At 41.0% G+C, this 27,409-nt stretch overlaps 1 protein-coding gene across 2 annotated transcripts in view; it reads right to left on the reverse strand.

Annotated features, from left to right (window-relative positions):
* Positions 1 to 27,409, reverse strand: part of arhgef10la (Rho guanine nucleotide exchange factor (GEF) 10-like a) — a 187,879-nt gene that overhangs the window by 3,017 nt on the left and 157,453 nt on the right. For both annotated transcript variants that reach the window (XM_067432393.1, XM_067432392.1), the window contains 3 exons: positions 24,698 to 24,840; positions 3,838 to 4,009; positions 193 to 315 (listed from right to left, as the gene is read on the reverse strand). In XM_067432393.1, the coding sequence (XP_067288494.1) occupies positions 193 to 315; positions 3,838 to 4,009; positions 24,698 to 24,840 (438 nt within the window). The remainder of the gene's footprint in view (positions 1 to 192; positions 316 to 3,837; positions 4,010 to 24,697; positions 24,841 to 27,409) is intronic.

Consider the following 27,409-nt stretch of genomic DNA (forward strand, 5'->3'; position numbering starts at 1 on the left):
TACAGGTTTGGAACAACATGGTGTTGAAAAAATAATGACTTTTCATTTTTTCATTTTCATTTCGGGGTGAACTACTCTTTTAACAAAGGGTTAACTATTTGAGTCAGTATGTAATTGTCCTATCATTGTAGAAGAGATGTTCTAAAAGAACTAAAGGCAGTTACGTATCATGAAGAGCCAACATCTGTGTACCTGTAATTTTGGGGATGCCCTCCAGCTTGGGCACAGGCAGGGTGATGATAATGCCCTGGGCAGTTCCCACCCATAGCAGCCCCTGGCAAATCAGCAGGCTGGTAACTCTCATGCTCTTTTGACCTTCAAAAAAAAAAACAATATATATATAGGTATCACCATCACTGAGAAATATTCTATGCAGTAAAATACTATGTAGCATACTTTGAAAAGAACAAACTTCTAAAGAATGTATATATTAAAAAAAAAAAATCTGCTTTTATATCAACAATTCTCACTTCTGTGGATATCCAGATAAACCCCCAGGACACCGCTGACTGATTACCTCCGCTCACAGCTGTGCTTTTCTCATCAGCTTAAATTATTGAACTGGTCAATTATAGCAGTATGCAGGTATGACAACATTTAGATTGCTGTTGTTTAGACAAAAAGCAACATGCAACATTTAAATGACTTTATGCACAATACCCAAATCCTTGACCATCAGAAAGGGACTTCAGAAAGCATTCACAGTGTAATTAAATCATAGAAGAATAGCACAGCAGAGTCTTCAGCATGTATAGATGGTGGCCGCATGCTCGAATCATTGGGCTCGCTTTGCATGAATGATCGGCAAGTGGCTAATTGATTCATTTTCACGGCATGCTCTCTGTAGTTTGCTATAGAACTTGGAGAGTCTCTGGCTAATGTATAAGTGAAGCGTTTTCAGTATGGTAGTTAGTCACTAGGAAGTCATTTAAGGTCATGAAAAAACATTAGCGAATACACTGCATTGGGAAGAACTCATTGTTAGAAATGTCAGCTGTCCAGTTCTGCAGAACATTCACCTATTATACATTCTTTTTTCTGTGCGAAAGGGATCACCTTCATAATGGATTGTCAAATAAATCTGCAGTTCTACAGTAATGCTTATGAATTCATGAATGCTGAAAACATAAGATGCCGAGGTTTGGGGGACAAAAAATGCATATTGCATATTTTAATAGATGTCCTTGTAGTTGACGTATAATGTGTACTAGAACTCTTTCCGCATCAAGATTTTAAGTTAAAATGTAAGGGTTAATTCATGAACTGGCTTTATTTTATTTTATACTGTTGTCTGAGGTCAACTTCTGACATTCATGTGGTTTTTACATTCAAAAACATCATAATGAATAAGTAATAGGCTATTTTCTACACTGGTTTGAGGCTCTCTCCTGAACGCTGGGTTTTGATGGGCGTGACTCACGGGAGACTTGGAAGTAAAAACTCATGGCAAGGATTGGATAAGGTTTGCATATTTAATGATCTTTAGCTCCGTCAGTTCATGTGGGAATTGTTTTGAAAGCATGTGGGAAAATGGCAACAGGAATGAATCTCCTTCAGAGTTCACAAACATATCTTTATCAAACTTTTTTTCTTTTTCTTTGACTAACAAGCTCTGAAACGATATTCTTATATTACCATGACCTTATATATATTAAAATCTCAAGGGAAAGTTGATTTCTCAATTCAGGACCCCTTTAAATTAAATGCATTCCCAGAATTGATTTGATTAACTTCTACATGTATTCGAATATATTCACATTTCAGGTTGTATAAAGATGAATTAACAATAGTACATTTATAAATGAATATTAACCTAGATTGATAAATTCTGTACGAAAACGAAATATTAAAAATATATATATATATTAGTTCATGACACGAAATGCATTAATGTTAACAATTTGAACCTTTATCATATGTAAATATAATATAAGGGAAAGTGTGTGTGTCGTGGGTCTCTTCGATGAAATGGTTTTAATTGTAACATTTCATGTAGTCTCTGAATTTTCAAATTGTTTTCAATGCATTTGATTTTATTCCAATTTGTAGTCTTTCAATTAATATGAGGTAATCTTATCAAAATCAAAATCTTATTTATGGTGGTTAATGGTATAATTATACCAAATAATTTAATGCCAACTAACTACATTATAAAGTTAAGGGCAGTTTAAATATAAAATATATTATATTATTAAATTAATTATTTTATATTAATAATATTCTAATATTTCCAAAGATTCTCTTCAGTATAATATCAATTTACCCTATGGATCTGACTTTTCCAGCTATTATTAGAGAGGAAGAATTCAGCCACAGAGCTTTAAAGAGGTGTCTGGTTTGCTTATCATTTTCTAGCTGAGAAGAAACTGCAGAATAATTGGTTGACTTTAAGACAATAATTAATTCATCACCCATCACTTGTGAGCAAACCTGTGGGATTAGCAGACCATTGATCTGTAATAACCATATCAGTCCTTCTATGTGTGATGTGTGCGGATTAGCATATTCAGGAAAACCAATGGGATGTTCTGTGGGCCTAGGGTAAAAAAGGGGAAGAAGGCATCTGCCAAAGCTTATTTTCACTTTTGTGCTCCCTGGACTGTAAACCCCCCCAACATAACACTGAATCGAAGCGTTACCTCACCCAACATGAACTATACATATTTAAACACGGCTAGCTGCGCAAGTTTGACAACAGCCTCAGGGTTGCAGGACCTTCGCAGATGTCTTCGGCACAATACTGGCCTTTTCTCCTGTGCGTGTCTTCTGAAATACAACTGCAACTTTGATCCAAAGGTTGAATGTTCTCACTTTTTGACAAAATCAAAAAAAAAGAAAAAAAATCATATACTATCAACCATCAGGTATACATTTTCCCCTCTTTTTTTCTAAATGAGATGTGGCGATAGCAACAGACCAGGTGATACTAACTTGCTCTGGCCAGTTCCTCAAGTCTGCAACACCACTTTGGTTTTATTTTTCTCCTTCTCCTTTCTATTCCACTTGATCGCAATTGTCTGTGACAACTAGAGAATCGTGGCTAAACGTGGACAATCGCATTCAAGTGAAATCAAACATTATTAGACAGTCTGAAAGGAGTTATTCTGCTCTGGAGGATTCTGCGAGCTACTGGACCGATGCCGGCCAGATTTTCTCTTTATATAGCCTGATGTGTGGCACTGAATTGAACTGAAGCGACAGTTTGCTGCGTGGATAGGTAAACAATATTTATAAACCACGCTTTTTGGTGTCCATGATTTTATAATGAATGTTTACATGCGCCACCTTCCACAGAAAGCATGTAGCTTTGCCTCGTATGCATTTCATTCAGCAGTGAAGGAGGGATGAAGTGAAAATATTTTTTTATATATATAATTTAAGTGGATTCATGGGAGATGAAGACAGCTAACGGGGAGTATCGAGAGGTTAAAAAAGGAGACGCATTTAAGGCCAGCTGTACAAAGAAAAGACGCAATGGCAAAATGCTGGCGCATTACCAACATGCCACGGCTGCCGGAGTCATGACAAGAGCGTTGCCATGGCAACATTTCAAATGGAAAGCTTTGTCTGTGCCATTGTGACTTTTCCTGCCTGTAACCCGGCAGCTCCATTACTGCTCTGCGGGGTCTTAAGTTAGCTACTTATTCAAAGTCTATCCCTGGAGAGCCAGCCTACAGGAACCATTCCAAAGAGAACTTCTCCTTTATTACCTTTTTATCACGAGAAGAGCGGTTTGAAGAAAAGATGGAAACAAGCGCTGATCAAGCTTGTGGAAAGCATAAAAAATGGTCTATATTCAAAAGAATAGATTCACGGGGTCAAAGGAGAGATACTCACTGGGGGTGTAAAACGACGAGGGTGTGGAAATGTTGATCTCCTGCAGGTGTTCCAGTGTTTCCGTATGGAACAAGCGTATAGAGGAACCTTCTGAAAAGGCCATCCATACGCCCCCTCCGGCTCGCACCATGTAGGCCACGCTCACCATCGGGTCCTGATGGACCTCGAACCTCTAAGACAGAATGGAGGACAATGAGACTACAATAGAGAGATAAGAATTAACTAACTGCATATCGATACAGGTCAAGTGGGACAGTTTGTTTGTTGGCACTACACTATTGAAAGGAAAGAATAAGAAATACTAAAGGAATAGTCCAAACCAAAATTAAACTCCATCATCATTTACTTGCCCTCATGTTGTTCTAAACTTGTATTAGTTTATTTCTGCAGATGAATTCAAATAAATATGTCTTTGCCCTTACAATCAAAACTATAGTGGATCAAAATATCATCTTTTGTGTTTTTCAGAGGAAATCGTGCAGGTTTGGAATGGCATGAGAGGTAAGTAAAGGATAGCAATTTTCATATTTGGGTGAACTACCCCTAACTCAATGGATGAACTGATTTGAGCAAATACTTAATTATGATAATGGAAAACCTCTTTGACAAGACTCTTGATAAGAATCTTGACACAATTCACTAAAATTTCACGGTCACATATAAAATGCTCATTATGACATTTCTGACCATTCAAATAGTTTTTACATTTTTATGGATTTTGTAAAGTGTCTTTCCAAACATTTTGCTAAACTGTCAACACTGGAACATAAACATTTGAATTCTGAAGACGTATTTGAGTTACATTTATTCTGTTGGAATTCAGCAAATACTTATTTCAAAGGGATGATACATGCCATATTATCTTTAATGTAAATTTCACATTTAAATTCTACCAAATTATATGCACCACAAGAACAAACTATAATAATGTTGTATATCGGGAAGGTGCCACCCAGTCTAGGTTGCATTAGAGATGTTTGATCTATGTCCTTAACTGGTAAGAATAAACATGGCATTAACATTCCCCTCATAATAAGGCTCATTCATTTCAGACTGGACTGGAGAACCCGAGATCCAAAGAGAATCAACAAGCAGTAAAAAAAAATTGGAACATAGTTTGGTACAGAACTCAATAAGGCATGACAAAAACAAGTAGTTATAAAACTCCATCTTCTTTTCCCTCTCATTTGCTTCCTTTTCTCCATTACATCACAAACAGAAAATTGAACTATAATGACAAAAGGTCTGTTGCAAATGTATCTCATTTTTAGTTTCCCCTTTTATTCTCATCTGCAAGGACTCAAGCAGTTTGAACATCATGAACAATGACCATTCAGCCACTCAAGGTTGTATAAGACTGAAAATCTTGCTTTTAAAAAAAACTTAAGTAAAAAATTCTAGCATATATGAAATGCCTAATTTAAGGTCCCTTTTATCATTTTATTCTCCTGAGCACACAGTGAACCTGCATAAAGTCCAAACTTTCCGTTCGAAAAATAGTCCAGAGCTGATTTATGGTGTTCTGTATTACCAGACACGCAAAACAATAAAAGTAGATCTCAAACGCAGCCACTGGGGTGAAAGAGGGCATTCACATCTTCAGATTGCTCTTTTCCCTGGTTGTATTCCTGCACTGATCCCTGCAAAACACCACAGGGCTCCATTAAAAGGCAAGACCTGAGTACTTGGATTGCTCAGCTCCAGGAAAACCCTGGATTTTAGCCTGTGGCTAAAAAGTTAAGCAGCAGGCATTATTCTGGTCACCTTCCATGAAAAGATATCTAAGTAGGATATACTTCATCCAGAGATTAAGCTGGGGGTCCCTTCTGGTCAAGACCAGTTGACTTTTTTCACTGTATGATGTAATTCAGTGGAGAACATATTTACTATTAAAGGGATAGCTCACTCCAAAAGAGTTCTGCATCCAAGCCTATCACAGTGCAATGCAACGTGTCAGATGCAGTGGTGTAAAGCACACAGCCACTGGACTAGAGCATAATAGACGTGTTCTCTGGAGTGATGAATCACACTTCTCTGCCTGTCAATCTGATGGATGAGGTTTGGCAGTTGCCAGGAGAATGGTACTTGCCTGACTGCATTGTGCCAAGTGTAAAGTTTGTTGTAGGGTGATTATGGTATTTATTTTATTTTATTTTTCAAAGATTGGGCTCGGCCCCTTATTTGCTGTGAAAGGAACTCTTTCAGCATGCCAAGACATTTTGACCAATTTCATGCTCCCAACTTTGTGGGAACAGTTTGAGGATGGCCCCCTACTGTTCCAACATAACTGCACCAGTGCACAAACCAAGGTCCATAAAGACATGGATGAGTGAGTTTGGTGTGGAGGAACGTGGCCGGCCTGAACTCAACCTGACAGAACACCTTTGGGACAAATTAGAACGGAGACTGCGAGCCAACATCAGTGCCTGACCTCAGAAATGCGCTTCTAGAAGAATGGTCAAAATTTCTCATAAACACACTCCTAAACCTTGTGGAAAGCGTTCCCAGCAGTGGCGGCTTGTCAATAGAGGGCGCTGGGGCGCCGCCCCCATCACAATTCCAGAAATATACATGTATACAAAAATTATATAAAAATGAAATAAAAATAAAATAGTTTACTCATATGATGTATGAGTGGGTAATTAAGAGCCTCAGCATTTAATAAAAAAAAACTATTTTATATGTTTTTTAATGTTTCATGCGGTTTCATGGGCGAGGGACGCCGGACAAATGGATGTCTATCTCAGTCCATAAATCGTCGGGCAGCATGTGACCTGAAGCTGGTCTCTAATTGGTTTCTTAAAGATTCTCCTCCGGGCGCAGGTCGCTGCGTCCCTGGCGAATCAGAATTGCATACATGTTTTTTGATCCAATCTGATTGGTTCTCGTCAACTGTCATTCAATGTTACGCTCTTGGCCACTACTGCGAGAGAGCGTTGGTGACAACGTCACTCCGACCCCGCCCGCCTAAACATTCGTAGAGATGGCAGCAGTCAAACTAAATTCTGTGATTGATTTACAAAAAAATCCTTTCACAAGGCGTTCGCTGGAAGAAAAAATAAGAATTAAGGATCTCGGACCGGACCAGCCCGATTTACAAATTCAGCAGCAGTCCAGTGACAGAGGACGAAGCTACACTCGGAGCTTCACCTGCTCTCGTTATGAGAAAAGGAGGTGGCTGACTGGATGTGACGGTAACGTTAGCATTGCCCTTTTTTTGCTTTCACTGTCTCTTATTTCAAAGTGAGTGAGAGGTGTTTTTCGACCTTGAAAAGAATAAAAACTTTTATCAGAAACACCATGACCCAGGAGAGGCTGAATGCACTTGCATTGCTCTCCATGGAAAAGAGACGTGTCACTGAGATGACTGACTTTAATCAGAGAGTAATTGAGAAATTTACTGGCCAGAAAGAAAGGAGAGCAAAATTTATGTTCAAGTAGTCAACATGCCAGTCTGTAGTTGCTACTTTTGTTTTTTCCTTTCCTTGTTCAATTATATATGGGAAATAAATATGTAAAAAGATAAAAAGTGCAGACACTGTTTTCTCTTTAATGCTTGAATTTAGTCAACATGCTTCTTGGTACTGCTTTGTATTTATTTTACTTATTTGATTTATAAATAAGTAAAATAATTTATAAGTAATTATACTTATATATACTTATATACTTATTATTATTATTATTATTATTATTATTATTATTATGTATAATTTATAAGTAAATTATACTTAAATTAACATAATTATACTTAAATATACGCAATTATTCTTAAATATACGTAAATCCCCCCCCCCCCCCAAAAAAAAACCCGCGCCCCCCCAAAAAAATATATCACCAGCCGCCACTGGTTCCCAGAAGAGCTGAAGTTGTAATAGCTGCAAATGGCCAACTCCATAATAAACCCTACGGATTAAGAATGGGATGTCATTAAAGTTAATGTGCATGTAAAGGCAGACATCCCAAATGTTTGGCAATATAGTGCTCTCTTTTGTATTTTCTTCTCTGCAGTTGAGTAGAAAAACTGAGTTTGTTAAAAAGGTGGATGAGAAATGTCAGCTTATCTCTGAATCTGTTAAGAATGTTAAAAAACTTGAAACCACAATAATATGCTCCCACGTTTCTTATTCCTCCTGTGATCATTTTTGCCAAAGAATTTAATAAATTGTTGCGCCAGTCGAATGAACAACTGCAGTCAAAACTCTATTACACAGTGGAAATATTATCAATCTCAAAATAAACTGAAGGGAGCTGAGTGTAAATAAGATAAAGCAAAGCTATAAATAGACTAAGACATGTTAAGACAACACAGATCTGTTCAGTAATGCAGATAGATCTGCACAATATGCCTAGGCCATGTGTCCACCAAAGCATCTCTTTTTTTTTTCTTTTTTTTTACGTGGTTGGCTGGCGTATTCAGTTGTTTTCAATGGGAGCTCTGCATTTTTAGAATGAAGTTGAAAAAATGTACATCTTTGAGTAAAACAGCGATCATATGCACAAATATGAGCACAAATACAACCACCGACCAACCGCCACATTCTGATTGTACAACCTCAACAGATGAAAACAAGCAACATAATAACAAAATAAAATAATTTAAAACAAGAGCCAGAGAAAATACTTAACATTGTATAAGCAATTTTATATAGAGTCAATACAGAAACAAACTACCTGTGAAATTAGATGATAACACTTCCGTGGATATTCTGTATCATAAGCAAAGAGTCCCAAGCGAAGCGCTCACAGCAAGGCATTTTCAGCAGAGCGCCTAGCCTTTTCAGCTGGCAAAAAAACACTTTGGTAGACACGCGGCCTTAGTTCTGTAAAATGGTCTCTGAGAGCCTGAAGGGCTCAATTCACAGATGTGATGCTTTAGATTCTAACAGTCTAACTGAAAAACTGCTAGATGGATTCACTTATTAGAGACAGTTATGAGTTGGTTTAGATCCTGCCTGAACATTAAAAACAGTTTTTACATAGTCTAGAGAGACTCAAAGCTTGTTTAAATGGACATTTATAAAAGTCCATTAAAGCTCCGAGCCTTGATTCTGATTGGTCAATAGTTGTGTTTTATTCACAATAAAGCGAGGCTATGACCGCTTCACCCAATGATTCTGTGTATCACTGCAATACCCTTAGCAACATAAACAATTTTATACAGTACATGTTCCATGTAGTATGTATTTCCACAAAATAACTGATTATTTAAGTAATGAATCATGAGGGTACCCAGCTGATTTTATGTTGCATCATTCACCTTTAATTTTGAGGCCACTCCCTTAGTGCTGTTAAAAAAGTCTTCTCTTAAAGGGGCGGTCACACTGCAATTTTCATTCCATTTACTTCCATTTAAACACAAGCAAATATGTTAGAATGGAAATGCAAGCTCATGCGAAAAGTTTCGCATCTCGTTGCATTCCAAAGTTGAAGCTTGGTGAACTCTGACCTGTGAATTCACATCAAGTGAAGACGCGTGACCGGTTGAAGATCGATATGTTACTGCATGACCTTTTGGCTGAATTAAAATAATTATATTTTTGCAGTAAAGTTGAGTAGTAAGGGATGTCACAATACTCAATATAATATTGAACCGTTCGGTATACCGTACGGCATTCACGGTTCAATACGCACTGGTGAATTGCGTTTTTTTTTTTTGGTTTTGGATTTAATTAATTATTTCCATTTCCCTCCGTTTGAAATATTCCTCTCAGTTTATTTAGGCTCTTTTTGAGTGTGCCTGTGAGTCTATGCGCTGATTTGAGCAAATATCCAATCATGCACTAAAGTTAAGGGGTGTTCCCTTTCGGGGAACTCGAGCTGCGTCGAAACGCTGTGAGAACGCCTCTGCGTTAATGCGTCGTGAAGCGCCTGTAGAACCATTCCATCGGAAAAAAGATCGATCGTCGGCGTGATGACGTCATCGACCGGAAGCTATAAAACGTCCGTGAAAACAAACAGGAACTAGCTTCTGTGCCTTCAGTAAGCGATCTGTGTGAACCTGTCTGTCTATTTGGTGTTTTTGTCTGTCTATTGAAAGAGTTTTTCCACCCTTTGTTAAATATTCCATATATTTTACAAAAAAGAGAAAATAAAATAGATAGAGAAATGGCGAGCGAAAGCAGTAACTTTAAGAGGTGTGTTCATCCCTGCCCACGCTACATCACGAGTGGGGATACACACTCTCTTTGTGTTGCCTGCTTGGGAGCGCAGCATGCCCAGGCAGCCCTCGAGGGGGCTGCTTGCGAGCACTGTGAGCGTATGCCACTGAGAACGCTGCGCTCCCGCCGGGCACTCTTCGAGGAGGGTGCCTCGGCTCGTGTTCCCCGCGGCTCTGGTCCCGCTGCTGCCGAGGCAGAGCGGAGGCTGCAGTCGTGGGGTTCACAATTGGATGTTGCGGAGGGGTTTGAGACGGGCGCTGCCTTATCTCTGCCCTCACCCGCTCCATCCAGCGGTTCTTCTCGGGGCTTGGAAGCACGCATTGCGGTTTCTTCCCCCCCGAGAGAGCCGCCGGTGCTCCAACTATCCAGCTCCGAGGAGGTGGACGTTGAGAGCATCGCGACTGAAGATTCGCCACTTCAGTCTCCTGCGAGTGATGAGCTCGTTGAGGTTCTAACGCGAGCCGTGGCCAGATTAAACATTGACTGGCCCGTAGAAAGATCTGAGGCAGGAAAGAGACGTTCTAGTAAATTAGACGAAAGATTCCTGCCCGCTCGCGCTTCAGAACCTCAGCGGCGGGGCCTGCCATTCTTCCATGATTTGCACACCGAGGTGGCAACATCATGGAGGAGACCGGCATCATACCGTGTGTTCAGCCCTCAGACTACGGTCTATAGTAACATCATGGGGCTGAAGCACTACGGCTATGGGGCGATGCCAAAGGTAGAAGAGACGCTTGCGAGCCATCTCTCGCCTTCCTCGGCATCGTCCCTAAAGGCCCCGACTTTGCCCACCAGACCATTGAAAACAACGTCGGCACTGGTGGGCAAAGCGTACTCGGCGGCAGGTCAGGCTGCTGCATGCCTTCACACCATGGCAATTATGCAGGCTTATCAGGCTGACCTGCTCAGGGATCTAGATGGACGCGATGAAGTGGGGGGTGACGTCATAAATGAGCTTAGAACAGCAGCTGATATAACTCTCCGGGCCACCAAAGAGACGGCCAGATGTGTTGGCCGCTCGATGGCAGCATTGGTGGCTACGGAGAGACATTTATGGCTCAACCCCACCGAAATCAAAGAGAGGGAGAAGAGCTTTCTGCTCGACGCGCCGCTGTCTCCTGGTGGCCTCTTCGGTGACGCAGTACACACTGTCACCGAGAGGTTCCAGGAGTCAAAGAAACAAGCTGCGGCGCTGAAGCAGTTTCTCCCTCTCCGAGTCCAGGTCCCTGGGGCTGCCGCTGACATCAGGCAGCCCAAGCCGAGTACGAGCTCAGCTCACAGGGCACAACAAAAGCAGAGCGTCGCCGCTCGGGCTCCCCCTCAGCGCGGGGACCAGGGGCGGCGCTCTCAGACGAAGCCTTCGAGGGGCAGGGCTGATCTGCGGACAGTCCTGATCGCCAAGAAGGCTTCGTCGAAGCGTTCCTGACGCCAGAAGCGTCAGGACGCTGAGGGTGGTTCCCCCCGTAGGGAAACGGTGCTTACCCCTGCCTACGGTACCCGTTTCCCTACGGCACCCTCGGGGGGCCGCGCTGCCAACCCTGCCGCAATGCCGGGGCGCAGTCGGTCTCCGCGGGCCACCCGAGGGTGGTCCGCACCCCCTTCGGGGGGTCCCCGAGCAGTCAAGTCAGTTGTTCCCTGCCGGTCCGCCGCTTCAGGGCACTGTGCTTGTTGCTCAAAATACACCAGAGGCCAGCCTCGAGAGGCTGGTTCCCTTAGTAGATTTTCTAGACGAATGGAAACGTCTATCAAATATATCTCAGTGGGTCCTGCAGATAGTAGAAAAGGGGTATGCCATTCAATTCAGAAGTCGGCCACCTCCTTTCTGCGGTGTCCTACCTACAGTGGTGGGCCCGGAGCAGGCTCTGGTAATGGCACAGGAAGTAGAGACACTCCTGCAAAAAGGGGCTATAGAGAGGGTTTCCCCTCCCAGAAGGGAGTCTGGCTTTTACAGCCGTTACTTCATCGTGCCGAAGAAGGATGGGGGCTTACGCCCGATATTAGATCTGCGGCTATTGAATCGCTCGGTGGCCAAGCTCAAATTCAAGATGCTTACACTCAGACAGATTGTAGCGCAGGTCAGATCGGAGGATTGGTTTGTCACCATAGACCTCAAAGATGCGTATTTTCATGTCTCCATCCGTCCACATCACAGGAAGTTCCTGAGGTTTGCCTTCGGGGGAGAGGCATACCAATATCGTGTACTTCCCTTCGGTCTAGCACTGTCACCCCGCACGTTCACCAAGTGTGTGGATGCAGCTCTGGCGCCGCTGCGTCTTCAGGGCATCCGCATACTGAACTACATCGACGACTGGCTGATTCTAGCGAATACAGAGCAGATGGCGGTTCAGCATCGAGATGCTGTTCTCGCCCATATGTCGAAGCTGGGGTTGAGGCTGAACGCCAAGAAGAGTGTGCTTTCTCCGGCTCAGAGAACCACTTTTCTAGGTGTGAACTGGGACTCGATAATTATGCGGGCGCAATTATCGCCAACACGCATAGCGTCGATCCTGGCAGCCGCCAAAGAACAGAAGCTAGGCCGAGCCGTCACTGTGAAACAGTTCCAGAAACTGTTAGGTCTCATGGCAGCAGCGTCCAACGTGATACCTCTTGGCCTACTGTACATGAGGCCACTGCAGTGGTGGCTCAAAACACAAGGGTTCTCCCCGAGGGGAAATCCGCTCCGCACGATCAAAGTCACGCGGCGATGCCTACGTGCTCTGGTCATGTGGAAAAACCCGGGGTTTTTATCTCAGGGTCCCGTGTTGGGGGCTCATGTTCGTCGCGTAACGCTAACGACAGACGCCTCCCTCACGGGCTGGGGGGCGACCATGAGTGGTCGCTCATCCCAGGGTCTATGGCAGGAACATCAGCGGCACTGGCACATAAATCGGCTGGAGATGCTCGCAGTGTTTCTTGCATTGAAACAGTTCCTGCCCGACCTCAGGGGCCACCACGTACTAGTCAGAACAGACAACACGTCCGTGGTGGCCTATATAAATCACCAGGGGGGTCTGAGGTCTCGTCCGTTGGACAAATTGGCACATCGGATCCTCCTGTGGGCCCAAGGGAAATTGCTGTCAATCAAGGCAGTATATATCCCGGGGGCCCTAAACCAGGAAGCAGACAACCTGTCGAGACAGGGGCCGAGGCCCGGGGAATGGAGACTCCACCCAGAGGTGGTGGAGCTCCTATGGAAGGTTTATGGGAAAGCAGAGATAGACCTGTTCGCTTCGGCAGAGAACTCTCACTGCCCGCGGTGGTTTTCTCTGACCCATCCGGCTCCGCTGGGGCTGGATGCCATGGTACAGGAGTGGCCGAGGCTGCCTCTGTACGCCTTCCCCCCGATTGTTCTGCTTCCAGGAGTTCTGGAGAGGGTACGCCGGGACGGGGCCCAGGTACTCCTAGTGGCCCCGAACTGGCCGACCCGAGTATGGTTTTCGGACCTGATATCTCTCCTGGAAGGCTCTCCGATGGAGATTCCGACCAGGAGGGATCTACTCTCTCAGGCGGGCGGGAGATTCCTGCACCCACGCCCGGAGATGTGGAAACTGTGGGCCTGGCCTCTGAGGGGGCTAGGCTCATAGAGGAGGGTCTCTCGGCCGAGGTCGTAGAGACCATCCTACACTCCAGAGCTCCGTCCACGAGGAAGCTGTACGCTTTGAAATGGAGACTTTTCTCAGCTTGGTGCAGAGAACGCCAGTGGGATCCAGTTAACTGCCCGGTTGGTACAGTGCTGGAGTTCCTGCAGGAAAGGTTCTCTGCAGGGTTGACCCCCTCCACACTTAAGGTGTACGTGGCGGCCTTGGGCGCTGTCCACGTCCCTTGCAGTGGAGTGTCTTTGGGAAGACACCCTCTAATTACACGCTTCCTTCGTGGCACATTAAGGTTGAGGCCAGTTATGCACTCGAGGGTCCCGGCATGGGACTTGGCCATTGTTTTGAGGGGCTTGTCCGGACCTCCGTTCGAACCTTTGGAGGAGGTTTCGGATAAGTTCCTCACCCTGAAAACTATCTTCCTTTTGGCCATTTCATCTCTTAAAAGGATAGGAGATATTCAGTCCCTGTCAGTAGGGCCCTCATGTCTAGAGTTCGCGCCTGGGATGGTGAAAGCATTTCTGCATCCCAGGCCGGGTTATGTCCCCAAGGTTCCTACGAGCCCACGGGGCCCCATCACTCTACAAGCCTTCTGTCCTCCTCCATTCTTGACGTCAGACCAGGAAAGATTAATCTGCTGTGTCCGGTGAGGGCACTGGATACTTATGTCCACAGAGCTGCCCTGTGGAGAGAAAACTGAACAATTGTTTGTTTGCTTCGGACCCCCTAAGAAGGGGGCTCCTGTATCCAAGCAGAGGATGAGCAAGTGGGTGGCCGAGGCCATTTCACTTGCTTATGAAGCTGCCGGGCAGCCATCTCCTTTGGCTGTCCGGGCACATTCTACCAGGGGTATGGCTGCTTCTAAAGCACTTTTGTCGGGGGCTTCCCTCCATGATATATGTAACGCGGCCGGATGGTCGTCTCCTTCTACCTTCGTCAGGTTCTACGAGCTAGACCTGGCATCTACAGTAGGGGCACAGGTTCTCTCGTAACCGTGTGCGCTTCGGTTTCACACATACGAGACACTTGGTCCTATGGCGATGTGGGTATAAGCGTTCTCACAGCGTTTCGACGCAGCTCGAGTTCCCCGAAAGGGAACGTCTCAGGTTACGTATGTAACCCTAGTTCCCTGAGGGAACGAGACGCTGCGTCGCTCTGCCATACTCCCGGCGTGTCCGTGATCACTTACTTCAGGCTTTATCAGAAGTTAGTTCCTGTTTGTTTTCACGGACGTTTTATAGCTTCCGGTCGATGACGTCATCACGCCGACGATCGATCTTTTTTCCGATGGAATGGTTCTACAGGCGCTTCACGACGCATTAACGCAGAGGCGTTCTCACAGCGTTTCGACGCAGCGTCTCGTTCCCTCAGGGAACTAGGGTTACATACGTAACCTGAGACGTTTTCCCGCGTTTTAAAGCCTTGCCGGTTAAACATTTCTTTTGCGTGCCTTGCCGGTTAAACATTTCATTGAAAAAGTCCTTGCAGTTTTGCATTGAGCGTACACACTAAACGTCTATCAAACGCGTGATTACTGGACAGTCTTACTGCGTAAATACTGTCAAATACACACACGGTTAACAAGGGAAAGTTCAGCTCTAAAATGATGTTATTAAAAAAAGACCTTTAATACATTAGCTTTTAATAAATGTTTTATATTGAAGACTATGTAGTTTTGATTTCAGCCTACATTTATTTATTCAATTTCATACTTAAATGCAACTGTACATATCTGAGCTGCCACTGTAAATCTTTGTATATATTTATTTTATATCATACAATACACAGGGAATGTCACAGGGAAGGGTTTTTTAGGTAAAGTTTTAAGTTTAAGGAAGGGTTTTCAAGTCTTAAGTAAAATAAAGAAAGAGTATTGCAATAAAAACATTTTCTCCTTAAGTTTTTCTGTTCCTGTCACCTAAGAATAGGGTAGCAAAAAAAAAAAAAAAACGAACCGAAAAACCGTGGTTAAAAACAGAGTATTGAACCGTGTACTAACTGTATTGTTGCATCCCTAATATATATATTTTATTTTTATATAATTTTATTTATTTATTTATTTACATTTTGATTGTATTACTATTTGGTATATGTTGAATTCATGTTTATAAAAAAGTAACATTTGGATGTGTTGATGTGTCGTGCGATCTTGCGCGACCTTATTGCTTACATACAGTATGTGTGCCTGTTTTATTTTATTGCTAGAAGACCATGCTTCGATGGTACTGGTCTCAAATTTAAAATTACAGAAATTATTAACTACAAGGTCAAATTATGAGATAAAACACACCATTCGTAGATATAAAGTCACAATTATGACATATAATCAAAATCTGAGAAAGACAACAAAAAAAAACAGGCTTTCATAGTGCCTGTTTTAGATTGCAAATACTGTACACAGTACTGTTCTCTCTGATCTTCCAGAAAAAAACTAAAGAAAGACTAAAACATTTTAAACACAGCAGCATGGCTGTAGCCTAGAAATCTAGACGCACCCTAGAGGCAGCAAATCTAAATCTGCCCGTGAGTGTCGTCTAGCAACTCTCAATACCCTTCTGAGCTGTAATCCCCAAACTCTTGCTGGGCCAATCACATCGTGTATAGAGTCAGCGGGCGGAGCCATAATGACGACGGCCGAGTTGCGTTTGCGTGCTTCTAGTAAACACAGAAACTGGTGAACGGCGGCCTTTCGAATCCGCTTTGACCGCGACTCTGGAAGACTTGGAGTTAAGCTTTTCTCTGAGAAAAGAACAAAGAACGGCACTGAAGTCATTCTTAAAAAGGGAAGATGTGTTCGTAGTTTAGCCGACCGGATACGGCGAATGTTTAATCTATCAAAGAGCTCTGCTTCACCTTCGTTGCTCTGGTTGGTTGTAGCGCTATCCTATCGCGTGCAGAGGGAGTTTGAAAGACAACCGTTTCTCCCGCCCCTCGGATTGAGCCCTGTCTATGGTGAGTTTCCAGACCAAACATCTTGACGTGGGTCTGGCTTGTCAGGCTAGCCTGGCTGCTGAATAACACCAGAAGGGGAACACACATTACAGCAGTTTATAAGTCATTTTATTGGCTTCAACTTGTAGAATGTATTTAAAAATGCTGGAATCCTTCATGGAGCTTATTCTAAATACTCTTCTCCTAACGGAGATCTCCTGGGATCATCGTTTTGTTTTATGGGGATCCATCGTTCAGTGTCTGTTTTTTTCAGAAGATATGCAGTAGCAACCTTAATTGTATAGATTATATTAGAAAATGCATTTTCACTATTAGCACTATTCATTATCTTCACTTTGATTTTGCTTAAATCTGCATTTCTGCTTACATTTTTATTTAATTTGGTAAGCAATTGTTATAGAAGAACAGTGTGAGGATATTTTTTTCTACAAAACACAAAAGCAACTTCCAATGCAAATGAATACCTTTTATCTTTTCCAGCAATGTGTCAAATTATTGCACCATCAAACTCACCATCCGACCAGTGGGTTCAAGGGCCACACATCATGAAGGTTTCAATGACTCAGGATCCAATTTATTTGATTTCAAAGTGATTCACAGCGGATCCACTGTCTCAGAAAACAATACACCCCCTCCCAAGCACCTTTTAAAAGTCCACAGGGAAAGAGGAGCCATTTCATTCCTGATCCGCTAATGAGGCATGAGGGAGCTGCGCTCCTTATCGAGGGTTTGCACGCAGCCCCCTGAGGTCTGTGGTGCTACCGAGGAGCCCTGAGAGCTCTTACAAACAGCTAGTTCACCAGTCTGGGGTTGAGGAAGATTAGTTGGAGGGGGTGAGGTGGGTGCAAGAGACCGTTCTCTCCTCTGCACACTAGCAGACAGGGATTAGCACCTGTTTGCATGCCCTTGCCAAAGGGAGCTTCTTTTGTTTGAGAGCAAGGGAGAAGACTGAAACTGCCTTTGATGTGTTTTCGCTTTTAATTGACTTGTCGGCAGTGCTTGCCTTTGCTCTCTTGTTCTCTCTATGTTTTCGTTATATTGCTTGGACTTCAGAGACAAGACACTGGAGGAATAATTCTATCAAAACTGTTATGATTGTATAGTTTGGGGTCAGTAAAATTTGTATTAGTTAATACTTTTATTCAGCAAAAATGCTTTAAATTGATAATAAAAAAGTGACGGTAAAGAGATGTTAATGGTCATCAAAGAACACTTCCACAAAAACATTAAATATTTGTACTATAAATACTTTTTAACATTAATAATATTAAGAAATTATTATTGTGCACCAAATCAACATATTAGAATGGTTTCTGAAAACTAGAGTAATCGCTGTTGAAAATCATAGCTTTGCCATTACAGGAATAAATTACATGTATTTATAAATTTAAATTTAATTTAAAACTTAGACCCTTACGTCACTCTTGAATGGTAGTGTGTATTAGTACGTAGTAGGGGTGTAACGATATATCGTTAAACGATGTATCGCGATATTCAATTTTGACGATATGTATCGTTGATGGAAACTATATGATTTGTTATATGTTGTTTTATCCAAGGCTTAACTTGCTGTATAGGCCTATTTATAGAAGGTATAACTCACCCAAACAAACTTACAAATGTAGGCTACCACAAATATAAACTCTCATGTTGCCTTCTCTTCATCATGTAATGTTTTTTTCAACTTTCAAACACAAATTAAGATTTGTCCTGAAATCCTGAGGGATTTCTGTGCCTCTGTCCATTTAAAGTTTATTATTTCTCTCAAACCAAAAAAATGGTTAAGGCATTGTAAAAAATAAAGTCAGAATTGTGAGAGATAAACATAACAGAATTATGTTAAAGTTGTAATTTTATTTTTCAATGTTTTATTCTGTTGCGGAATCAAGCTTCCATAGCATTCCCATTCAACACAGTTGCGCTAAAACGTGTATGGCTTTACAGCTATAAAATAAAAACCATATGATTGAAAAATGTGGACAATCTCATAAATATCAATGAACAGAACATCTTGGTTATGCCTTGCATCTACACGGATAATTTGATTTAGATAAAAGCATCTAAATGAATAACATGCAGACCATATGAAGCACGCACATCCTAAGTACATTTATCACAGCTGCTTGCTGAAATAACAATGATCATTTTTCTTGAAACATCATGTTTGTGGTGAGAAGTACATTTATCCACATACAGTACAGTAACATACTGACACAGTAAGTCATGCACATGGTCTCTGAAAGATTCATTTAAGATGCATGTACTGTAAATACACGGGGTCTATTTTAATGTGCATATGAGCCGATATAAGCACTTTTTAGTAAGCTTCTAATTCAGAATATCTATTTATTTATAATATTAATATATGCAATTTTATTTATATTTAAAATGAATCATTTTCTGTTGTTATATTATTATTATTTATCAATCAATTCTCCAATTATCCTCTGTAACAAAATTGTTAGATTACACACAAATTTAACTTTAATCCAATAAAATTGTCACTTTCTAGGAAATTGCTGCAAAATATCTAATAAAACTGGAAGTTGCAGTAATCGGGAAGCGTCTGTGGCTCAGCTTTTTTTCTGCATCATAAATGATTTGCATCTCAGGGCACACAGATGAAACCCAATGAATGGTGTCATGTTATCTTGCGTTCGGATGCCTGGTGTTTGGGAATGCAATCTTGTGTGACACTTCTGGGAGGTCATTATATCAAATCATTCTGATGACAGACTTCGGCTCAGGTATTTCAGAATGACCAAACCAACATTTGAGTTGAGTCTAGTTATCCAATCACATCCACTGTTGAGGCAAAGTCAGATGAGTTTTTTTGTTGCCCATCGAGGGATATATTCAGTAAATGTGTTTCCGTCCTAGTCATTATATTTATCAGATTATCCACCTCAATTGAACACGTTTTTTCAGGCACATTTTTTAACGTATCTTGGCATTTCCATCCAGCCGTTTTTATGTGATATCCCAAATTGTGCATAAAAATAGTTCTGTTAGGACCACTATCATCAAAGAAGAGCATACAATTAGTTTGGATTGGCGGCATGGTTCTGTTCTGGGCAAGATAGTATGGATAAGGGAAAGGGAGAGCAGCAATAACTCCCTTAGGGTAAACTGAACAGAACCAACATAACTGAACAAAAATTAGTCTGATTCGAAGAGGAATATCAGAAGGCCAAGTCGGGTGATGTGTGCTTGACTGAGGGGCAGACTGGTGCAAAAAAGTGGCCCCAGACTTTCTGGCACAAAGTGGCCTATCACACCCAGCCCGCAACACAGCTCATCACACACCCACCAGAGTCATTTCAACACCACTTACTAACATAAAAATATAAATCCTATTTATACAGAAATATAAATGCTTTTTAGTTATTTGTATTCATTGAAATGCTCATCATTAACATTAAAACAACACTGTGTGATATTTTCCCCCATCTAGTGGTGAAAAGGTATATGACAATCCAGTGAATATTAGTTTCTGTTCCTCTCAATTCTGTTTTCGTTTTAACTCCTACGGTGGCCGATTTAGTCCAAGATTAACATGGCTTCCAGGTCGACCTCGTTCATGACAGCCATCGAGTGTTAAAACGCGAAAAGCGAAGCTTGAATTTACGGGTATGTCCCTCTTTGTCTAATGAACTTTCAAGATGGAGGGTCAACATGGCGACCGGCATTCGAACCCCTCACCCATATGTATTTTCAATGGCATATTATAAACTTATGAAAATACTTTATTACCTGAAAGAAGTAAATATACATTAATGAGCACATATATTTTTGAAAGAACTAAGTGATTTTAGCTAAGAATAAACTAAAAAAGTTACACTCTTAACGTTATATATTTGTTTGGTGCACATGGCAGATAGTAAATAATAATGTGTCCTTTAGGAGCTTGACATCTGTCATTTTATGGAAAAAAGCTCCAATTGTGGAAAAGAGTGGAAAAGTTCTTGTTTATGGAAAATACAGCATATCAGCATGATTTCAGATCTGACAGATCATGTGACAGAAGTATTGATGCTTTAAAAAAAAAAGACCACAGGAATAAATTACATTTTATCTACACATTGAAAACAGCTATCTGAAACTATTACTAATGTCATATGTAAATTTACTGTATTTATTTTTTATCAAATAAATTTAGCCGCCTTTCTTAAAAAGTCTTATTTCAAACTTTTGACCGCCAATAAAATGTATTAGTACAAACTAATTAGCAAATTATTTTATCTTAGCATATTACTTTTTTTCCTGTTTTATTACTTACCATGTTTTAGTGAGATTGAGAATGATATTTGGAGTTTTAATTTATATTTAAATTACTGAAGAAATCCTGGAAACAGACAGCCAACACAAACATTCAGTCTTATCTGATATGCTGAAAACTGCTATGCTAATGTTTCTTAGAGCATTATGTGACGAATGACGTGTGAAAACTGCAAAAATGTTAGAAGTGGTTTGCATTCCTGGAAATTAATGTCTGTTGTTTAAAAAATATATATATTGTAAACCGTCTGCAAATATTGCTGTATGAGGTTCAGCTGCTTATCTTACCTAGGCTTGCATTCTTTAAGCATTAAAAGGTACCACGCTGCTTGGTTTCTGTGGACAGTCAATCGCGCCTCCTTCAACTTTATTGGATCTCACAAATGTTGACATTTTTAGACTGCTGCACTGAGACTGAGCACGCAAGATAGATTAGAGTTTTTCCCTTAAGTGGGCCGAACGGGCAATTCATCTGGGCTGACAAAAGGGTATAGGCTACGTAAATTTACTATAATTAATTGTTCATATATACATATATATACATATACATATATATATATATATATATATATATATATATATATATATATATACATACACATACACATACACATACACATACACATACACATACACATACACATACACATACACACACATACATACATACATACATACATACATACTAGGGGTGTAACGGTTCACAAAATTCACGGTTCGGTTCGATACGATACACTGGTGTCACGGTTCGGTACGGTACGGTTCGGTATGTTTTAGATACAGCAAAAAGAAAAAAATGGCAGAAATTACCTTTTTTATTATTATTTTATTAAAACTAACAAAGTATGATTTTTTGTTGTTGTATGATTTTACCCATCTTCTATGTAGTTACAGGAATAAGACATTAGCTCTTTACATTAGCGTGTGCGGTGTGTGTGTGCGTTGCAGGAGCCCCACACCCTGTAGTGCTTTACATATGCTGCGTTTGCAGTCCGCAACTGATCCGCTGTTGCATATCACAAACACAGCATTTATTCATTATTTTTTTATTTAAAATCCAAAAGTTTTTACTAAACATGCCTCGTCAGAATTCCAATTTTCTTTGTTTACTCTTTAATAGAAGTCAGGTTACGTAGCCTACTAGCCTACATTTAAACAACATTTTATTAAATTCATTTATTCATATATACTTTAGATTTAGCTCACACAAGTGGCAAAACATTTAAACATAGTTTATAGCCTTAAATCACAAACATTTTAAATTAGAAACTTACAATAGTCTATTCAAAAACAGCCGACTCTCGTCTTTTCTTTCGTTTTTTACACCCTTTTAAAAGAAATCCTGCAGGTCAAAAAGAACTTTGCTTTTCACCTCTAAGAAAGTACGAGTGCTCTCCATTATGGCACATTTTTTTTAACCTAAATGCCAGGTAAGGTGTTGTTTTGTTGCTTTACTTGAGAAAAAAAAAGCCATGTGTTGACTTTGAAACAAGAGTAGCCTATATTTTAAATGAGATGCATCTGTGGTGAAATTACTAGATTTTCGCGTCAGTACATGTTTATTTTAATGCGAACAATGTTCTACCACTTTAATGCAGCAACGCAGCGCAGCAAAAAATAGACTCGGTACGAAAACGATCCGTGCACTGCTGCAGACGCAACGCTCCTGGAACGGACTGACGGACCGCATCCGCGTGCAGTTTGAAAGCTGTCATCCGTTAACATGGGTACGGAAAAAATACGCACCGCACACGCACTGCAGACGGAGTGTGTGTGAAACGGGCGTTAGGTCTCATATCCGCGGCTATAAATGGACTACTCGCCGCGGTGATGTCTTTTGCCATTTGAATAAGTTGGAAATGTCTGTCTAAATGCTGCGGGGATAGTTTGTGGGATAGTTTGTGGCTGTTTCTCCTTTTTATCGTCTTGTTGTCGGCGTAAATGAGATGATTGACATGACATGAATTATTCCCGCTGCTGTACCATCAGCAAATGCGACATACCGTTGTTTTTTTAATCCATCACTCTTGCCAACACCATCATAGCTTACAAAGAATCCAAAGTTCACCCAAACACCAGACCTGTTGGTTATTGGAGGATCTTCTATTTCTGGTTTGTTAAACGCAATAGCCATTTTGCCACGAGCATTCAGCGCGTAGCCTACTGAGTAAGCGAGCACCTGACTGAGCAGCCTAAAACATATTTGGTGTTTTTTTTTTCTTTCACTTCGGCGGTGTCAGGGGCATTGCCTGTTATGTCGTTTTGGTTATTGGACTACCTTGTTGAACGCATATTATTATATTTCACACACTTTTTTATTTTCCAAATCTAATTAATTAGTCCAAGAACCGTTCGGTACATAATGCGTACCGCGTACCGAACCGAAAGCCTCGTACCGAACGGTTCAATACGAATACGCATATTGTTACACCCCTAATACATACATACATACACATACATATATATATATATATATATATATATATATATATATATATATATATATATATATATATATATATATATATATATATATATATATATATATATATATATATATATATATATATATATAGCAACGGCCAGGCCCACATTGTCCAGCGGCCCACCGATAAAACTCCCAGTGCGCCAGATAGCCAGTCCGCCCCTGGATGTGACCTGCCAGAACTAACACTGCGCTTGATGTGGATGTAAACAGCTAATGAGTCTCACACAGAGACAGAGGTTGCCCCCATCGGTTCACACTAAAGATACTACATCACTATCTCACAGCAGAAAATCACCGTTCTTCCCTATGAATAGACAACAATTCTCCACCTCCAATACAAATCATCATGCCTAACCCTTCATTAGTCCACTATAATAGTAGGTGACAGTGCTTAGAAGAGAAACGTTTAAACAACCTCTCATTTTACCATGTGTGGGACTTCACGCTTCAGCTTTTATTGTTCTGATTTACAAGGAACAGATTTCTACATGTTTATAAAACAAAACTGGATGTTGCAGTTCCAAGATTTTATTTGAAAGTGTTTGCTCTGCATAGTGCAGACGTGTCTGTTTGTTTTTTCTGCAGTACCAAAAGTTGAAATGCTTTCAGCATTCTACATCTATAGCTGTCCAGTGGCCTCAATAGTTTTGGGTCAAGGGAACAAGGTGGCACAGAGTTGTGTGGAATTATTACCTAAAAACCAGTGACGAGAGAAATTCGCACAGGCTCTGTTGCTTATCCCACTGACACACATCATTGTACGCCACTTTGCCATGAGTCCCAAACAGGCAGATTTACAGCTGTAGAGGAGATGCTTCCCCCTCCAGCTGCTGGGCCAGCATGGCTCCGCAGGGAAAGGGATACAATGTAATCAGTCGAACAAAACAGAGCACTGGCCTGAACCATGGAGGATCAACCGAAAAGCAGCAGGGGCTCACTCACCTACCACTAGCTCAAATCTCCTCTCTGATGGGCGCATCCAAAGAAATCTCAGAGGATAAAAGAGATGTTTGATTCCAAAGATAAAACCCAAGAAGGCAGAACTAAAGGAAGGCTCAGGGTTATGGAGGCCCATGGGGTAGATCCCTGGGGTATGTCTCTTCCATATTTGAGACAGCCGGGAAAGATTATGAACGTGTCAGAGCTATTTACTCATCCTGTGTGTTTTAAAGGTAAGAGAGAAAAAGGAGAGCTAACAACAGACTATAGAGGAGACATCCTGGCCATATGGATTGCAGCTCTTCGGTAGGATTATTGATCTTCACACACAAGCTAATTTGCCAGTCAGTGTTGGCCAAATGCCTGTGAAATATAGTCTGTGTTCTTCCATTTGCTAAAGTTTGGTGTGAAAGCATATCAGCATGAGTAGAGCTTTGTAATGATGAGTGTACCTGAGTGGACAGACTGGAGCCATCAACTACAGTAACTGTGTTAGCACAGCTAGCCCAGACCGAGTCCTCCAAGGCAAGTAGCGTCCTGATGGGATCTGAGCCAACTGTTACTTTTCTACACGATTCTTGGCTCCACAGCTCTCCTACAAAACAGAAACACACACACACACACACACACACAAAAATCAATTTTCAAAACATCTATTTTGCATTTATCAAATGTTTTTGGACTTTTATTCAACTATGGGCATGTTTAGGCTCTTAAAACAAGCTTTATACTAAGAATTGGGTCATTTTTGTCATTTTCACAACATCTCATTAACATCAATGTTGTTGTAAAAATGACAATGGTAGAAATTAACTTATCACAGTAATCTCATAGCTATGATTTAATATAGTCTACAGTAAATGCAAACATGAAATATATATTTTACACCTATGCATAATCTGACCAAATTACATCTAGATTTACCTATGACTTTATACACCTCATTTACCTCATTTTCCATTATATTTCATGATTCATATCAAGCAGATATGGTTGTATCCTTGTTAAAAAAGGATACAAACAAATTGATTTAATAATTAAAATTAAATGCAAAATAAAAATAAATAAAATAATGAAATAAAAAAATCCCTGAAATAATAAACATGAAAATGGTGCATGTTTGTTTTGATCGTCATCCGCTTTAAAAATGTAATACTCCAAAAATATTTCAACTTGCATATTCTGCAAATTTTGTGACAGAAAAGAGAATTGAGGTAAAAGTATATGGGTAGCGAATACAATGAGGCATGTGAAATACCTAGCTTGAAAGCAAATCGCTTATCTTATCTGGTGGAACATTTCAAATATGGCCAAAGATGGTTAATGCTAGTAAATTTGCCTGTTATTTCCCTTAAAAACAATGCTTCAAATAGCAGAGCTATAAAAATGTGCTGCATGCTAATTTTGCTGCTTTAGCCCTGAGCAAGTCACTTAAAGTAAATTGGTTTCATTAATACTCAAGAGTAAATCCTTGTGTTTGCAAGACAAATATGTATAACTGGTGGTGGAACTGTATAATTTCTGGCTATGTCTTAAAAACATACAGCTAGAGTGAGCACTGCAAAGATTGTTTGTGGACTGCATATCTCCCTCAATAAAACTAGCGCTTTCTATGGTAATACACTAACAGTGCATGTTAATAACTGTGGCGTGTTGTGTAATCCAATTTATACGTTTCTCTCCAGTGTGTTTAGAACACGGCAGAATTTTTCCTTGAGTTTTAATCACAGGGTTTGCGCCGTAGCCACCATGGACACCATTACGGGATGCATTACGTAAGGTTTTTCTATGTCTTTTTCGCCCCCCCATCACAGTTTGTTAATGAAGCAAAATTGGAGAGGGAAGCGCAGCAAGCCATTTAATTAACATTTCGAGTTGTTTATTTCTGCCTTTGAAACCAGAATAGCTTTACAATGACTTCCGACTTCCTCAGGTTAATTGCGTGGCATATTCAAAATGTCAGTCTTCCCACTTGTCTTGTGCATTTGCTTTCAAAACATCTCCTCAGCCACTCTGAACCCCCCTCTTCCTCAAATAAAGGCCTTTAGATTTGCTTCTTTCAGAGACTAGGACCTTCAGGGGCGGAGAGGACTTATCTGGACACTCAAAGCATCTACAGATGCAGTCTTTACTTTATTGCTCCAAAAGTAATAAAGTGGAATGGGGAGAGATGCTGTTTCATTCAGATGGGCGCTTATTGCTTCTGGGTGTAATATATTTACGTATTTTCTTCGGAAAGTTAGACACCTCATTATTATCCTTATAAATTCTGCGTACTGTTGATTAAACACAACAAAATGATCCTACCCTCTTAATGTATCTAGGAAGAAAAGGGAGGAAAAACAAGAAATCTCCCCCCCGAGCAATTTCGGCTTGCTCATACGTTTCAAAAATCTTTCTGATTAATCTCATGTGAGACTCCAGTGTTTATTACAGTTTTTTGAGGGCAATGTATTGCTTCCATGAAGCAATCTGAAGGATTTTTTATTTTGGGCTGTATACACACTGATCAGCGACACTGATTATATGGGTGGGATATATTAGGAAGCAAGTGAACATTTTGTCCTCAAATTTGATGCGTTAGAAGCAGGAAAAATAGGGATTTGAGCAGGTTTGACATGGGCCAAATTGGGATGGTTAGATGACTGGGTCAGAGCATCTACAAAACTGCAGCTCTTGTGGGGTGTGCCCGGTCTGCAGTGGTCAGTATCTATCAAAAGTGGTAGCGACAGGGTCATGGGCGGCCAAGGCTCATTGATGCAAGTGGGGAGCAAAGCTGGCCTGTGTGGTTCGCTCAAACAGACGAGCTACTGTAGCTCAAATTGCTCAAGAAGTTAATGCTTGTTCTGAGGAAAAGGTGTCAGAATACACAGTACATTGTAGTTTGTTGCATATGGGGCTACATAGCTGCAGAACAGTCAAGGTGACCCCTGTCCACCAGCATCATAACTGGACTTCTGAACAATGAAAGAAGGTGGCCTGGTCTGATGAATCACATTTTCTTTTACATCACATGGATGGCGGTGAGTGTTGCTTACTTGGGGAACACATGACACCAGGATACACTATGGGAAGAAGGCAAGCCGGCGGAGGCAATGTGATGCTTTGTTCTGCTGGGAAACCTTGGGTCCTGCCATCCATGTGCACGTTACTTTGACACGTAC

The sequence above is a fragment of the Pseudorasbora parva genome, chromosome 22, assembly GCF_024679245.1.
Source record: "Pseudorasbora parva isolate DD20220531a chromosome 22, ASM2467924v1, whole genome shotgun sequence".
Classification (NCBI taxonomy): Eukaryota; Metazoa; Chordata; class Actinopteri; order Cypriniformes; family Gobionidae; genus Pseudorasbora; species Pseudorasbora parva.